Below are 17,003 nucleotides of genomic sequence, written 5' to 3'. Positions count from 1 at the left end.
ACAAGCTCATAGATACAGAGAACAGATTGGTGGTGGCCAGAGACGGGGGGAGGATGTGGAAAACATGAGTGAAGGGGATCCAGGTACAAACTTCCAGCTGTAGAATAAGTGTCCTGGGGATGGAACGTACAGCACCGAGACTATAGTTAATATTACTGTACGTATATTTGAAAGTTGCTAAAAGAGTGGATCTTAAAAGTTCTCTTCACGAGAAAACAAAGCTTGTAACTATGTGTGATGACAGATGTTAACTAGACTTATTGCGGTGGTCATTTTGCAGTATATACAAATATTGAATCATTATATTGTACACCTGAAACTAATATAATATGTAATTATATCTCAACTTTAAAAAAATCTCTCGCCTTGTACAGCTCTTTGGGACTTCTTTCCATCTGCTAGATTGGATGCTGCTAGATTCATGAATTGTTGAATAAAAGCCTACTTGATCTAGTAAACTGATCTATAAAATGTCTGTGAAAATTTTTATTTTAACAATTCCATTTAAATGAAGTTCAAGAAAAGACAAAAATATATCTCAGGGCCAGGGTGTAGAAATTTACTGGGAAGGGTAACTTCCTGGGATGATAGAAAAGTTCTTTTTTTCTATAAAGGAGTAGATATTGGGTGTATGCATTTTTCAAAACTCATCAAACTGTACAGGTAAGATGTACATGTTTCACTGTAAACTATACCTCAACTTTTAAAATACTAATAAAGGGACTTCCCTGGTGGTCCAGTGGTTAAGACTCCACACTTCCACCGCAGGGGGCACGGGTTCGATCCCTGCTCGGGTAACTAAGATCCCACAAGCCTTAAGTTGCGGCAAAAAATAAATAAATAAATAAATAAAATACTGATACAGGGGAGTTCCCTGGTAGCCTAGCAGTTAGGAGTCCAGGCTTTCACTGCCATGGCCTGAGTTCAATTCCTGGTAGGGGAACTGAGATCCCGCAAGCTGCGTGACGTGGCCAAAAAAAAAAAAAAATTAAAATACTAATAAAGGAAGTGAAAACTTTAAATGCTTGTACTGGGATACTCATAATAATGTTATTTATAATAGCAAAAACCTGGAAAGCAAGCCCAATGGCAAAAGAATGAGCATTTAAATAATTTACAATTCTTTTTAGAAAATGATTCTCTTTAAAAGCAAAATTTTTGAAGACTATTTAATGGCTTGAGAAACCATAATAAGTTAAATGAATGTCAAATGTTAAATGAACAAAGGGAAAATGCAACTGTATATGTTGTGATCTATTTTTAAATACACATATATATTATATATAAATACACACACACACATCCGTATCTAAAAGGAGAGGTATTAAAACTTTAGCTGTTATTACCCCTGGGTGGTGCTAACTTAAAAAAATGCACAACATGAAAGTTGCAACTTAAGTTTTATTTGGGACAAAATGAGGACTGCAGCCCGGGAGACAGCGTTCAGATAACTCTGAGAAACCACTCCGAGGGGGCGAGGGGGGAGCCAGGTTATATAGAAGTTTTGCAACAAAAGGGCAGGTAGTCGGGAACATCAAAAGATTATTGTTAATTAAAGAAAACCAGGTATCTCAGGTTAAGGAATTTAGCGCTTTTCTATGTACAGGAAGATGCACGAGTCTGGGCTCACTGACATCGTGCCGTTGACCTGCACCTCAGCTCTCTGGAGCCAGTATCCTGTGATTTCACATCCTGAGTTTCCTCAGGGCTCACCGGCTCCCGCTGGAGGGCTGCAATCGTTGATGACTGTGACATCCTTTCTTTACTGATATGGCAGGGAATATTCCATTTATAAATATTCCATTTATCAGAGGCGTGCTGGCCAACCAGAATAAGTCTCCCTGGAAACTGGGCTTTACCTCCAGGGGAAGGGGTGATCCCAGCAGGGAAGCCAGAGGGCTTTACAGAGAGACACTTGAGGACAGAGGGGCTGTGGGAAGTTATAAGGAGGACATGAGTTGGGGGTTTCCAGCAGCCATCTTGGCACCATTGGGAGAGACGCTGTCTAGCGAGCATTTCTAAGATGCATTTCTGATAACATTGGGGTTTTTTGGGGGAGGGTGCACCATGCAGCCTACAGGATCTTAGCTCCCCAACCAGGGATCAAACCCCGGGCCCCCTGCATTGAGAGCACAGAGTCTTAACTACTGGACTGCCAGAGAAGTCCCTCTGATAATATTGTTTGACCTGATCGGTTCAGCATTTTCTGAAGCCCAGGCCACTCACTGGACTTCATGTGATTGAATAAATTCCTTTTTTATGCATTTCAGGTAATTGTGCAAAAGTTCTACACAGGAAGGATTTAGGGAGGAAAGGGCTAGGGAACATAGCTTGAACTGTGCCAAAGGCTGCATTACTCACAGTGTAGATTTTGGGGGGGATCATGGAGATTAACGGGGGCGGGGAACTAAACTTTCCCCAAGCCACTCCTGAAACCAGCTACGTTAGTATCACTTGCAACCAAAATATTACTGATTAATACAAATCTCTGTACCATTTCTGCATCTCTTCTGCTCTTTGTCATCAAATTTGCTTGGAACAGGCTGTGTGTAGATGAATGAGTGTCAACTTAAAACAGCAAAGCTTTTTTTTTAATATAAATTTATTTATTTATTTTTGGCTGCATTGGGTCTTTGTTGCTGTGTGCGGGCTTTCTCTAGTTGCGGCTAGCAGGGGCTACTCTTCGTTGCAGTGTACGGGCTTCTCATTGCAGAGGCTTCTCTTGTTGCAGCGCACGGGCTCTATGTGTGCGGGCTTCAGTAGTTGTGTCTCGCGGGCTCTAGAGCACAAGCTCAGAAGTTGTGGCACACGGGCTTAGTTGCTCCGCGGCATGTGGGATCTTCCCGGACCAGGGCTCGAACCCGTGTCCTCTGCATTGGCAGGCGGATTCTTAACCACTGTGCCACGAGGGAAGCCCCAGCAAAGCTTCTTAAAGTGTCTCAATATCTTATTTTTTTTAATTAATTAATTAATTTATTTGGCTTCGTTGCCTCATGCGGGCTTTCTCTAGTTGCAGTGAGCGGGGGCTACTCTTCGCTGCGGTGCGCGGGCTTCTCATTGCAGTGGCCTCTCCTGTTGCGGAGCATGGGCTCTAGGTGCACAGGCTTCAGTAGTTGTAGCATGTGGGCTCAGTAGTTGTGGCACGTGGGCTCAGTAGTTGTGGCTCGTGGGCTCTAGAGCGCAGGGTCTGTAGTTGTGGCGCATGGGCTTAGTTGCTCCACGGCATGTGAGATCTTCCAGGACCAGGGCTCGAACCCGTGTCCCCTGCATTGGCAGGTGGATTTTTCTTAACCACTGTGCCACCAGGAAAGTCCTTAGACGAAGAATACTTTTTTACTTCAAAAATAAAATGTGTTTGTGAGCATCAGCTGGTATATTGGCCATGGTGTTCCCATCACAAAAACAAAAATTCCCTAAACTTGTATCCTATGTGTATTTGGACCTTCTTAGGTCCATTATGTGATGCTCTACTGGGAAGTAATTAAGACCATGGACATAGAGAATGCCTATCTACTAAAAATTCCCCATCAGTGTCTCACTGTCACTTACAAAATTCTCCATAAATCAGGTAACTACTTCCTAACTTCAAGGATGATACAGCTCCTCAAATACTTTCTCCAGTATTTCCTTTTCTTAGAGAAAGTTTAGGGCTCAGAGTCTGAAGTAGCCAAGCAGTAGCCTTCTACCTAAGATAAATTCCAAATATCAAGAGGAAATTTCAGAGACTTATAAAAAGCTTTTAAATATGTGATTTCTATTAAGATCTGATTTCGCAATTTAAACTCAGTTACAAGGCCAAGTAAAACAAGGTTTACAGACTCGCTTTTGTGTCAGTCAGCATTTTTAATTGATCTCAGAATATTCTCTATCACCAGAGGAAGTTGACCTTTCATGTTTAGATGAATGTGAAAGATAACTAATACGTAATTCTTTTTTCCCTGTTTGCCCTCCACAATTCTTTCTCTGAGTTGCATTCTACCTTTCGGTGAAAGGCTTGTTGTCCCATTTGGGCAGCTTGAACGGATGTGCTATTAAGGAGACACAGTGGAATAAAGAAAAATGGGTTTCTCAGCCAAGTCACTACGTATCCATTGGCCTTATTTAGATGAGTAGTAAGTCTCTTTAAACTCTGGAATTCAATGATTACAAAAATAATTAAGTCCATTTGGTATAAAGGGTCTAGAGCCATACTTGTACTCACAACAGCAGTCAATTGTGGACAGCTCTACACGTCCTTCTGTGTACCTTGGACCAGTGGGTGTAAAGCTTCTGCACAGAAGAGCACCTCTTACTAAACCCAGGAACTTAGGAACCGCTGATCCTCACCCGCACCTGATTCAGTAAGTCGTGGATTCTAGTCCCAAGGGTATCTGCCTTTCTGCAAGCATTCTGGGTGGTTCTGATATGCATGGTCTCTGCCCCATTCTGAGAAAACTGCCTTAGATTCAATCCAACTGTCTGTGTTTTGCACAAACAGAGAGCACGGCAGCCCTTCATCTGGTTGGCCCGTCAGGATGGGACCCGTGTGCTTGGGTTGCCGACTGTGGTCACAGCCCTGTCCCCACGTGACCTGAGAGTCAGAATTGCTCCATTTGGGCTCAGATGGAAAGAACCCCAGAGAGTGACAAGAGGGGGTGTATGGAGGCCCAGAGAAAGGCAGGCACTCAGGTGGGGGCGTGAGCACGTGTGGTTGTGATGTAACCTGCGTATACACGTGTGCACAAGGATGGGAAGCATCTTGAAGCTGGCTCTCCTTCAGGCGTGGTGTTTGTTCCTCTAGTGATGGGGGGCCTGGAGCACAGTGACAACCTCTCATCCAGGACGTCAAAGCCCAGGGACCAGCTGAGGAGAACCGGCCTGCACCGCTCTGTCAGCCATACTATAAGGAAGGCAGGTCACTGGGAAACAGTCTTGGAAAAGGAGCTGCTATCCCCCCTCCCACCAGCAGTCACAGCCTGAAAGGCAGTCTTGACCCTGCCCGGCTGCTTCTCAGGAAGACTTAGAGGAGTTTCCTCTCCTCTCTGCCTCCAAGAAAGACGAGACACAAAGGGAAGCATGAGTGTCCAGTGAAAAAGAGAGAGTGCAAGGGTAGAGCATGGTGTGAACTGGGCCATGCAGACAGAGCTTGTAGAAACAACGGCAGTTCGCTTCCAGTTTGCAATTAACAGGTGACTGCTGTGATTCTCGATGCTCACCCAGTGTTTTAAGCAACTGTTAACTTCACGAGTGTTAATTTAGTTAAACGTAGACACGGTCAGTACAGCCACATAACCAGGTATGAATGTGACTACAGGACATGCCAACTGATTTACAAACTCAGCGAGGACACTGTAATACATCTACATAGTACCTAGGAATAAGGTAAATGTCTTTTCACTTCATACATTTTAAAAGAATACTTTTCAACAAAGGATGCTGGAACAAATTGGATATCCATATACACCAAGGTGAATTTAGACCCTTACATCTCACCTTGTAAAAAAATTAACTCATAATAGATCACAGAGCTGAGTATAAAAACTAAAACCATAATACTTCTATAAGAAAACAAAGAAAACCTTTGTGACTTTGGATTAGGTAAAGAATTCTTAGATAGGATACCAAAAACACAGTCCATAAAAAGGAAATAGTGAACTTGACTTCCTCAAGATAAAATTGTTTGCACTTCAAAAAATGCCATTATGAAAAGATTTGCAAATCATATATCTGGCAACAGACTATACAGAACATTTCAACAAGACAAACAACCCAAGTTAAAAATAGGCAACAAGGGACTTCCCTGGTGGCGCAGTGGTTAAAAACCCGCCTGTCAATGCAGGGGGACACGGGTTCGAGCCCTGGTCTGGGAAGATCCCACATGCCGTGGAACAACTAAGCCCGCGAGCCACAACTACTGAGCCCACATGCCACAACTACGGAAGCCCGCGCGCCTAGAGCCCATGCTCCGCAACAAGAGAAGCCACCGCAATGAGAAGCCCGCGCACCGCAACGAAGAGTTAGCCCCCGCTCACCGCAATTAATGAAAGGCCACGCGCAGCAATGAAGACCCAACGTAGACAAAAATAAGTAAAATAAATAAATTTTTTTAAAAACCCTTATGAAAAAGAAAAGGGCACAGAAATGTAATGTGCTTTGCTTCCCCTGAGAGTAAATGGAGTAGCAAGACCTGCTCACTCTTTATGGCTAATTGCATTATGATAGGAAACTACTATACACACCGTGATTGTCATCTTAGCCACATGGAGAAGCTCTTGCAGCGCAGACTCAGGAGCCAGGGACACAAAAACAAGCAAGAGGTGAGGGTGGGGTGCGGGTCCCGCCCTGGGTGAGGGGGAGGTCTGGCTCGTTTATGTTCTTGAATTCGCTCATCATCTTTTCAATTGTCGTTTTTATAATGGATGAGGGACCTTATGCCTTACCATTGATAGATGATCTCTTTTCTCAAGTCACAAGAATCCCTTTCTTTAAGGGATTAAGCCCAGGGCTTATTTCAGCTGCGTCAGAGCTACAGGTGTGGCCGGTTCTGTTACTAGTGTTGCTGAGACACGGGAACAGCGGCTGCTTGAAATTACGCGGGATTCAAAAGACACAATTTTACATGCGGCGGAAAAGCTCCTAACATCCTTCCCTAATGGAGCAACCTTCATGAAAACAATACATAAGTTACGAAAAAATAGAAACATTAAAATAAAGCTCGTTAACTTTTGAGAAGTTAACGTTTAATATTTGGTTTGCTATCTGCTTCTTCACCTCTAAAAATATTTTACAAACATTCATGCTCATATAACGTTCATTTTAAACATTTTTTTCCCTCACTATTTTCTACTTTTTTTGCTCGGAGTTCTAAAAGGAGCGGCCACGACAGATGAATGTTTGGACCGAGGCTCTTCCTGAATTGTTCAACCACCAAGTGCTCTGGGCTGCATTTTGGCGGAGTGACCCGGGCACTCGGGCCACCGCGCGCCCCGAGGGTGAGGAAGGGGGAGCCGGCTCCGCCCAGGCTGCTCCAGGTGGGCGCGGGTGGGGACACGAGGGGACAGGGGACCCAGGTGGCGCAAGGTCAGGCTGGAGGGCGGAAGTCTCAGGGGCGCGCAGCCCTGCTGGTGAGCTATCAGTTGACGTAGACCCATTTACATCCTCCCGAAGAAGCGGCAAGATGCACCACTTGTGCCCGAACTTCGGAAAACAAGCCCATGCAATGCGCCCTCAGATGATGGAGAACGGGGTGCACATTTATGGATACAACAGAGCACCCTGCCGCTAAGCGCAGGTACCCGAGTGCGCAGAGCCGCTCAGGCTGGGGCGCCTCCCAACAGGTGGTCCCGCGCCCCAGGACAGCCCCGGACACACAGTCGCCCCGCTCTCTCCGCCCCCCCCCCCAACCCCCCGCTGATGTGACTGCCGGAGCCTGGAGAGGCAGGAAAGACAGACCGGGTAAAGGGACGAGAGAACAGGCGAGTGAGGGCGGGCAGAGCGAGGGCACGGGGGCGTAGGCCCTTCCGCGGCCTCGCCCCCGCTCGGCCTCCCCCGGCCGCCTCCTCACTCTCTGGATGCCCGCGCCCTCCCTCGCCCTCCTCCTGGCGCCTCTCCACACGCGCGTGGCCGCGCGCACCCCTCACCTGCGCTGGTAAGCTTCTCCCCCCCCGCCCCCCTAACGGCGGGCTGCCCTAGGCGATGTCTCCCCTCCCTGTCCCGTGCCCGTTCCTTCCCTGCTGTCCTCCCCTCCCCTGCGGCCCACACCGCGCCCCCTCTTACCCCGGGCATCCCTCGCAGCGCCCTCCATTGTTTCAGGGGACCCGCGGCAAAGCTCTCCGAACAGAACCGCCCAGGTGTGCGCGGCGGCAGGCGGAGGCCGATCTGAGCGCCCCGGGCGGACACGCGCCGACCCGCGTTAACCCGGCTGCACGCGTCGTGACGCAGCCCGGCCCGGCCCTCGGGAGGTCTCTCCACTGAGGGGCGGACGCCTTAGAGAAAGCGGAGAGCGCCGCGCGGGCCGGGGGTACCCGACGAACAGGGAGCGGGGAGACAGAACCACACAGCCAGCCAGGTTAAGGGAAGAGGGATGTTCACCGAAAAGATTTCCTTAAGAGGGACAACGACAGCGTGGGAACGCAGCCTGTGGCTGACTCTGCCACTGCGCAGATAAGAGGTGCTAAATACGTGATTGTTTCAGAGTTTGCATAGTTTTGGTTATTAGAAAGATTACACATCCTTTCATATGTTTATTGGTATTTTCCTCCTGTGAATTGGCCATGAACGTCCTGCGTCTGTTTTTCTCTGGTTGATCGTTTATCCTTACTGTAAATGTTTTTCCAGTTTGGTGTTTTTCTTTCAACTGCTTTAGAATGTTTTATGGGGTGAGAGGGAGAAGCGGGGCAGGGGATTCCCCTCTCCACCCCACCATCCAGGTCCCTAATTCACTAGAGTCCTTTGAGTGCAAGCGATAAACACTGACCCTGGCTAACTTCAGCAGAAAGAGAATTCAGCCTCGATGACCAAAGGTAGAAGAAGGAGGTGGAGAGCCTCAGGCAGGACAAGCCCCTGCGCTCCGAGGTCCAGGCACTGGACAGTCTCCTTAGGGAACCGTCCCCTTTCAGTCCCCGTGTCCACAACTCCACATTCACACTTGGGGGCGGAGCCTGAGTGGGCCAGTTTCGGTTGGCAGCCCAGCCTCGGTGGACAGGTAGTAGGGAGCGCGGGGATGGGAGGGGCTCGCCCACCCAGGCCACAGAAACTGCCAGCCCCAAGGGTTCAGGTGGTCAAATTGTTTCTAATCTTAGCCCTTAGCTTTCCGGATTTCATGACATTTCAAGAAAGCATTCTTTATCTCAAGCTTATACTTTTTTTTTTAATGACCCATTTATTTTAGTATTTTTGTGTTCGCCTCTTTCACATTTGAATCGTCATCCCATCTGGAATTTCTTTTGCTTTTCCTAAGAGGCGGGGGTGTCCAGTTTTATTGTTTTCTGAAAGGCAAGCAGAGTTGTCCCCACCATTTATTGGACTAGCCATTTCTTCCTCGTGGGCGACACCACCTGTAATGCGGATCTTTACTCCGTACGATTCCCACAGAGACCTACGGCTATTCCTGAACACCATCCTTTACTCCAGGGACTGGGCTCTGAGGGCTGGAAGATCCCATGGCCTCTGGGTGGGCTTGGAGGGGGACAGGGTCGAGGACAGAGCCTGTCTGCCTAGCAGAACCCGGGAGAGGTTCAGAGCTCAGAAACACGGGCTCAAGGGACAGCGGATGAAAGAACTGACAGCAGGGGAGTTAGTGAACCCTGAGGAGTCCACACCAGCGTGTGCACACACAGACTGTGCACACACGCTCCCGTATGCAGGCACACGTGTGGATGCACACGTTTGCATACCTGTACACACGTGCACAAGCACAGACACAGACGCAGACCCCAACACACATACGACACACCTGCCTACTCAACGCACAGAACTTCCAGCAACCAGACATTTAGAGAAATAAAACAGGATAAAAAAAATTAGGACATCAATCTGATCGTTAATAGGGGTTCCGGGAAGAGAAAACTGAAAAAATTAATAGGTGAAAATATTTTTTATAAAAATTTAAAGAGATATTTCTGGAGTTGTGTTCAAGGGTTTTCTCATTAAAAGGACCAGTCAAGTGCCTAACACAGGGAATTTAAAAAAAAAAACGAAAACTAAAAACTCTACAACTATACAAAATATTGTGAAATTTTAGAATATCAAGAAAGAAAGGGAAGAAGCAACAGGCTCACAGAAAGGAATAAGCAAATTACTCAAAGAAATGAGATTCAAACAGGCAGAGATAACTTTCCTCATCATTAACTTGATGCCAGAAAACAAAGGAATGAGGCCTTCAAATTTCTGAGGCAAACAATTTTTAACCTAAAATTTATACCAACCAAGCCTTTACATAAGATGAATGAAGGTAAAATAATGCTATTTTCAGACTTGCAATGACTCATAAAGTTTACCTCTTATACATCCTTCATCAGGAACTGACCAGAGTTTTTTAGGATGTGTTCCAGAAAAACAAGGGACTAAATTAAAAAAAAGGAAGACAGGATTTAGGAAATCATAGATTCTACCCAGGAGATTAAGGGGGAAAATCCCAAGATGACAGTTGTGTGTGGAAATGGAAATTGATCTAAATTGGTGCAACGTGGTGGATGCTTCAGTAAGCAGATATGCAGGGAAAGGGGGATAGGAGAGCTTTGACTCTATTTTTGAGAACGGGAAAAACATAAGGAAGCAATAATAAAGAATTTAAAGGAAAATAAGACAATTAGGATGTAAGAACTAGTCAACATAGCACTTATAGAGCTTTCTGAAAAAAAAATGCTAGAGATGAAATTCAAGCAAGCAACAGAGGAATCAAAATGGAGTGCAAACCAACAAAGACTGGTGAAGTCCAAATGATTTTATAATTACAACTAAATAACTGTGGAAGCATCGTTCTGGAAAGGTAAGTGATGTAAACCGTATCAACAAAAAATAGCAATATGACTCTTGTAATATAAAAATTGGGTATAGAAAGATGGGAAGTGAGAGGAATGAGATGGGGTTACTGGCTTTCTTTCACCCTCCACAATAGGAAGCTAATAACACTGTTTAAAATTAACGCATGCTGCAAGAAATATATATAGTATAAAGACTGTAGCCTCTCATTATTTTTTCATGGTCTTACCTTCATACAAAAGAAATTGTTTGGAAACTAAGTCAAGAAGTTCCTGCAGTCAAGAAATATTTGCCTCTAGGGACTTCCCTGGCGGTCCAGTGGTTAACACTTCGCCTTCCAATGCAGAGGGTGCAGGTTCGATCCCTGGTCAGAGAGCTAAGATTCCACATGCCTTGTGGCCAAAAAACCAAAAAACATAAAACAGAAGCAATTTGTAACAAATTCAACAAAGACTTTAAAAAAATGGTCCACATCAAAAAAATCTTTTAAAAACTTGAGAAGAAATATTTATCTCAATTTCAGTATTTCCGTCCATTTTAGTTTGGTTATTTTTTTTCATATTGGGATATTGGATGAAACTTCACCACACGTAGCACACCCAATAGATTGAAGTCAGAGAGTGGGCCTGAGTGTATGTCTGTGTGCTTCTTTCCCTTTAAAGAGTCCCAGCAAAACAAGCATTTTTAAAAAGTCCTTCCACTGGAAATGTAAAATCTTGCCTTTAAGAAACTCTTAGGTGAAAGGGGAAAATTTTTTTAACCACAAAATTTCTAAAGAATCAAGATATTGAAAAGCACTAAGTATCAGAATCTATGACGTACTGTTAAACATAATGATAAAATGTGTAATCTTAAACACGTATACCAAGAAAAATACAAATTGAAATAAACTAATGATCCAGCTAAATGCTGTTTATAAGAGACACGCCAAAAATATAAGCACACAGAAAGGCTGAAAGCAAAAGCAACGTTTTGCGGATATTAACAAAAAGGAAGCAGGAGTGATTATGTTAATAAGAGACGAAGTAGACGATAGTAATATTACTAGAGGTAAAAAGGGTTCTGCCTAATGAGAAAAGATTCAATTTGCCTACCACAATAGCCTTAGTACATATAATGAAAACCTGATAGAACTTTAGTGGAAAATACATACGCCAATGTTGTGGGAGCTCAGAGCATGCCCCCTGTAGCCAGAAGGCCACGTGTGATGCCTCACCCCGGTCCTTACTAGCTGTGTGACCTTGGAGATGTTACTCAATTTATTTCAGTTTCCTCATCTGTAAAATGAGGATAATAATAGTACTCACCTCACAGGACAGTTAAGATCACAACCTAGTAACTAATATAAAGACTTTGGAACGTTGCCTGGTACATAGCAAATGCTCTATGACTGCTATTTCATCACTGATAGGTCAAGTGGACCAAAAGCAAACAAACAAACAAGAGAGGTAGAGGATTTAAATAACACAGTTAAAAGTTTAATTTTTAATAGGCATTGAAACCTCACACTCAACGGTCAAGAGAATAAATGTTCTCTTCAAGTACACATTGTAAAAATGGAACAAGTGCTATATCAAAAATTTCAAAACATGTAATATTCAGATGACCACATTCTATGACCACAATCCAACTAAGTTAGAAATTCATGACAACAATAAATATACATATTTTAAGGAATATGGTTGAAAATGTAGATTTCTTTCTAGATGACTCACGAATCAAAGAACTCGTGCTGAGTTCTATTAAAAAGACCTCGCCAAAATAGACCCCTATACAATGCTCATTGGAAGGAAAACTCAGTGTTATGTGATGTCATTATCCACAAATTAATCCACAGACTTGATCAAATTTAAAACAAGTTTCCAATAGGAATTTTCATGACACTTGAAAGGTAGATTTTCAACTTTATAAGAGCCAAGAATAAGCAAGATACCCCCAAAAGAACCAAGTAGGAGAATTTAACCTACTAGACTTATTATGAAGTTATAGAAATTAGGTTCATAATTTAGTCTCTATAACAGTTAAGTCAGTGTAGAATTGATGCTGGGAGAGAGAAACCCACAGAGCAGAATAGTGAGCCAGAGATGTACACACACAGGAAACTTGACCTATGACACAGGCTGCACTCCAGGCAGCGGGGAAATAATAGATTATTAAATAAACAGTGTTGAGTTTCCAAGTGAAAATAAATGAGATTGTGTTTCTCACACCTTATACAAGTCAATTCCAGTTGGAGTGACCTTTATGACTTCTAAGTAGGGAAAGACTTTTAAAATAAACAACAACAAAAATCCATGAGTCATAAAGGAAAAAGATGAATGATTTCATCTACTTTAAAACAAAGAACTTCTCATCCAAAGACATTATCAGACAAGCCACAAACTGTGGTTAAATATTGTTAACCCACATAACCAACAAAGGATGAACAGCTAGAATTTATGGATTAATAAGAAAAAAAACACAATAGAAAAAATGGGCAGAATATATCACAGGTATTTGACTGAAAAGAAAGCATGAATGGCCCGTACACATACGAAAATATTTCCAACCTTATTAGTCATTTAGTAACAAAATTAAAACCACCAGGAGGTACCACTGAATACCAATTAGATTGGCAAAAATTAAGGAATCTCTCTTTCCTAATACTAGTGAGGATGTGAAAGAACAGGGGCTCACAAACACTGCCGCTGGGGATGGAAATCTACACAAGTCCCACGGCAACACTGACCGTCTACACACTCAAACACTCCTCACGCCTTTGGACCCTCAGCACAAAATAATACATTTCACACCCCCATCCAGAACACCCCCGTGCTTAGAAAAACAGTGCTGGCTCTTTCTGTGTGTGATGCAGTCTGATGGGCTCTGTTTTTTCATACAGAAGTCTTCCCGTCTTTTATACCAACCCTGCACCGGATCTAACCCGACAGCTTAGACTTCTTACTGCGGGGGCCTCCCGTAAGGCACTTGTTTGGGGCATAGCAGGCGGGTGCTCCCCTGAACCCAGGTGTCTCTCTCTCTCTCCACTTCCATTTGTGTCTGATCATTTTTCTTCACATTCCTGGAAGCTCCCTCTGTTCGTTTGAGTGCTTAGTAATTATGCACAAGTCACACATTCATTCTCTTGCTAAGTATCTTCTTTGACCCAAGTTTCAGAAACCTGCTGTTTGATGTTCTGGATCCTTCCCGGCTTTGCCATGGTAACGTGTGTGAGGCCTTCCTGTTAGAACGGGCTGCATATCCTGGCCCAGAGTATGGCCTTTCTGTGGATCCCCATGTGTCTAACCAGGCCGCCTCCTCTGTTCTCCATTCGGGAGATTACTAAAAGATGTCAGATCTGGTTGAAATCTACACATGCTGGTTGCATTCTGCTAAATTTGTTTTCATGACTTACTAATGTATCGTGACCCACAGTTTGAAAAACACCACCCTGGAGACCCTCTTACATGGTGTGTCAGGAACACACGTGGCAATGTTCATGGGTTTGTCATAGAAAACAGTGTAGGAATGCTAAAGTGCCCACCCTAAGGAGACGTGACAGTTACTTTCACACAATGAACGTTATGTCTTAGTGAAAATTCATGAACCTAGATATGCCTAGATATGGCATGGGTAAACCGTGGAAATATAATGTTGAGTGAAAATAAGCAATTTGCAGACTACATACAAGATAGCATTTTTGTAACACTCAAAAACAAGCAAAGGACTTCCCTGGTGGCGCAGTGGTTAAGAATCCGCCTGCCAATGCAGGGGACACAGGTTTGATCCCTGGCCCGGGAAGATCCCACATGCCGCAGAGCAACTAAGCCCGTGTGCCACAACTGCTGAAGCCCGCGTGCCTAGAGCCCATGCTCCGCAACAAGAGAAGCCACCGCTCGCCGCAAATAGAGAAAGCCCACAAGCAGCAATGAAGACCCAACGCAGCCAAAAATAAAAATAAATCAAAAAAAAAAAAAAAAAGGAAAAGGAAATGTTTAGGGAAATATGCACATGGGATTTTAAAATTACGTTTAAAACATCAAAGGAAAAGGGGAGAATACAACTTAGAACAGTGGTTACTTCTGCGGGGAGCCAGGGAGATGGGGTCAGGTAAGAATACACAGGTAGCTTCAGAAACGTTGACCATCTTCTGGTTTCTAAATTAGATGGTGATTTCATGAGTGTTTATCATTATTACTCATAACTTATACTTTTATTATTTTTATATTTATACGTATTATGCATCCTAGTGGTTATTATTATATATCATATGCTTGTTATTATTATAGACTTCTTATAGGATACCTGCATTTATTTTGTTATTATCCCATGTAAACTGCTCTTCCTTTTCTTGTATGTATCAAAGATTATATAATACATTTGTTAAGTGAAGAAAACTGTAGATTTGGTCCAGGTTCCCGTGTACGAGAGTCCTGAGGGAGCCCCACGTGCTCAAAGGAAGAACAGCTTTGCCCCAGGCCACAGGTCCTGAGGGGCTCACTGGGATTCTGCAAGCTCCAGGCTGGATTCCCAGCCCCACCACTCAACCCTGCAGCCCTGACACCAGCAGCACGAAGCCCGAGATGCCCTTTACCCTCCTGCCAGACCCGCACTACCCCAGGGCCCCCACTTACCCCTCAACTCCCACATTCACACACATTACACCTTGCACGTTGACCCCTAGTCCCATCACTCGCCCCCCCCCCCGCCCCCAGTTCTTCAATTCAGTGTCCTCGGCAATGGAGGTCAGTCATCAGCAAGCCCCTTAGAGCCTCAGCTCTGAAGACCCCTCGCCTTCTGGCTGTGATGGAAACCCCTCTCCCCCAGGGCACTGCATCTCTTCCAGCCTTCCCCTCATCCCCTGCACCTGGCCAGGAGACAGTCGACCTGTCTTTCTCCCCCTAATGGCTGATTCCGGGCCAGTCTCTCTCCTCTTCCAAAGAACCCCTGAGCTCCAGAGTTCAGGACATCGGGCTGTACGCCTGGCTACCCTGGGTCATCCCTCCTTCTCATTCCGCAAAGACTCAGCTCCTGAGTGCCTCCCACTCTTTCCAACACTACTCCTGCTATGATTCTGGATGACTCCATATCCCTGCACGTGATCCATGCGGCGCCCCGGACTCAGGGTTCCTCAACTTCCCTTTCTCCACCCATTCTGTCAGCATCCACTCCCACGGGCACACGCCCGGCACCGTCCAGTAGGGAGGGCTGCGACGATGATGGAAATGCCCTATACCTGTGCAGTGCAATATGGTGTTCATCTGTCACGTGCGGCTTTCAAAGGTGTCTAGCGTGACTGAAGAACTGAATTTTCCCTTTCAGTGACTTTTAATTAATTTACGTAACCACTAGCCGAGGCTAGTGACTATTGTGTTGGCAAGCGCAGCTCTAAACTTGGTCATCACGAGTAACTGGAAAACCTCCCGAATCTCACCTCAGTCATCACATCCTCCTCCATCATCTACTTTTCCAGCACATTCTCTTGAATATCAAATAATCCCTCCATTGCCGTAGGACCTAAAACCCACTGATTCTAATTTCACTGAGTTCAACGCTTCATTTCCCTCCTTATCCAGTTTCAATTCTACAATCCCAAACCCCTTGTCCTTCTCTACCTTTATTGTACCTGCTTGGCTAACCTAAAACCCGATTTCGTGCAAGTCTCTACCTTCCATACACTAAAATCTGAACATCTGAACGTGGAGAAGAAAAATGCCCACTGAGCTGACTGGGCTTGTTGACTTCATGACCGCCAACCTTAAAGGGTACTCAGTACTGCCTGGCTATCTGACCTCTTCACTCTCTCGCTGTCATGAGGTGATTATTTCATAACTTTCTCTCAACCCTCCACACTTCCACCCGCATCACCACTCAGCTTTCACAAGCACTCACCTGGTCTTCCCACCTCCCTCAACGGATGCCCATAAACCCCGCTCCCCTTGAGTGACTGTGATCTGCTGTCTCCAATCTTAAGACAGACCCCCCTCTCCCCTCATTTATCCAAGGACATCTCTCTAACAATTCTCTCCTCTCTCTCTTGCATACCAATTTTTCTTTCTCATTGGGTCTTTTCAGTCAACATACAAATAGACCATTATTCTAGCATGTGAAAAAAATTCTTGATTCTAATTTTCCCTCCAATTCTTACCCTACTTTTCAAGAATCTCCTCAAAAGGGTTGCCTTTTCTTGCTGCCCTAATTTCTTCCCATTCTCTCTCTCTTTTACTTTTCTGAGGTAAAACTGGTGTACAGTAGACCACATACACGTGAAGTGTTCAGTGTGATACGGTCTGGTAAATGCCTTTATCTGTGCGTGACCACAGTCAAGATAACAAACATTTCCTTCACCCCAGAAGTTTTCATCTGTTCCCTTCACTGCCTTCTCTTCAATATTTGAGCTTACATAGCATTCCATCTCCATTTTAATTCATCTTTTGGCATTTTGGCTGTATCTTGTATTTCTGTGTTTGGTGGTGGTGATTGCTCTAGGGATTATAATATACATCCTTAAACTATTCGAATCTATTTGGAGTTAATGAACTGTAGAAACCTTGCAACCACAG

General features: G+C 44.6%; 1 protein-coding gene across 1 annotated transcript in view; it reads right to left on the bottom strand.

The window, feature by feature from the left end:
• Window positions 1–7,905, bottom strand: part of LOC115866786 (phospholipid-transporting ATPase IB) — a 529,444-nt gene extending 521,539 nt beyond the window's left edge. The window contains exon 1 of the mRNA XM_060287727.1: window positions 7,756–7,905. Within this exon, the coding sequence (XP_060143710.1) occupies window positions 7,756–7,783 (28 nt within the window). The 5' untranslated portion in view covers window positions 7,784–7,905. The remainder of the gene's footprint in view (window positions 1–7,755) is intronic.
• Window positions 7,906–17,003: the final 9,098 nt, after the last annotated feature.

This window comes from Globicephala melas, chromosome 18, assembly GCF_963455315.2.
Source record: "Globicephala melas chromosome 18, mGloMel1.2, whole genome shotgun sequence".
Taxonomy (NCBI): domain Eukaryota; kingdom Metazoa; phylum Chordata; class Mammalia; order Artiodactyla; family Delphinidae; genus Globicephala; species Globicephala melas.
The sequence above is the reverse complement of the archived record's forward strand: the minus strand, read 5'-3'. Positions and strand labels throughout refer to the sequence as shown.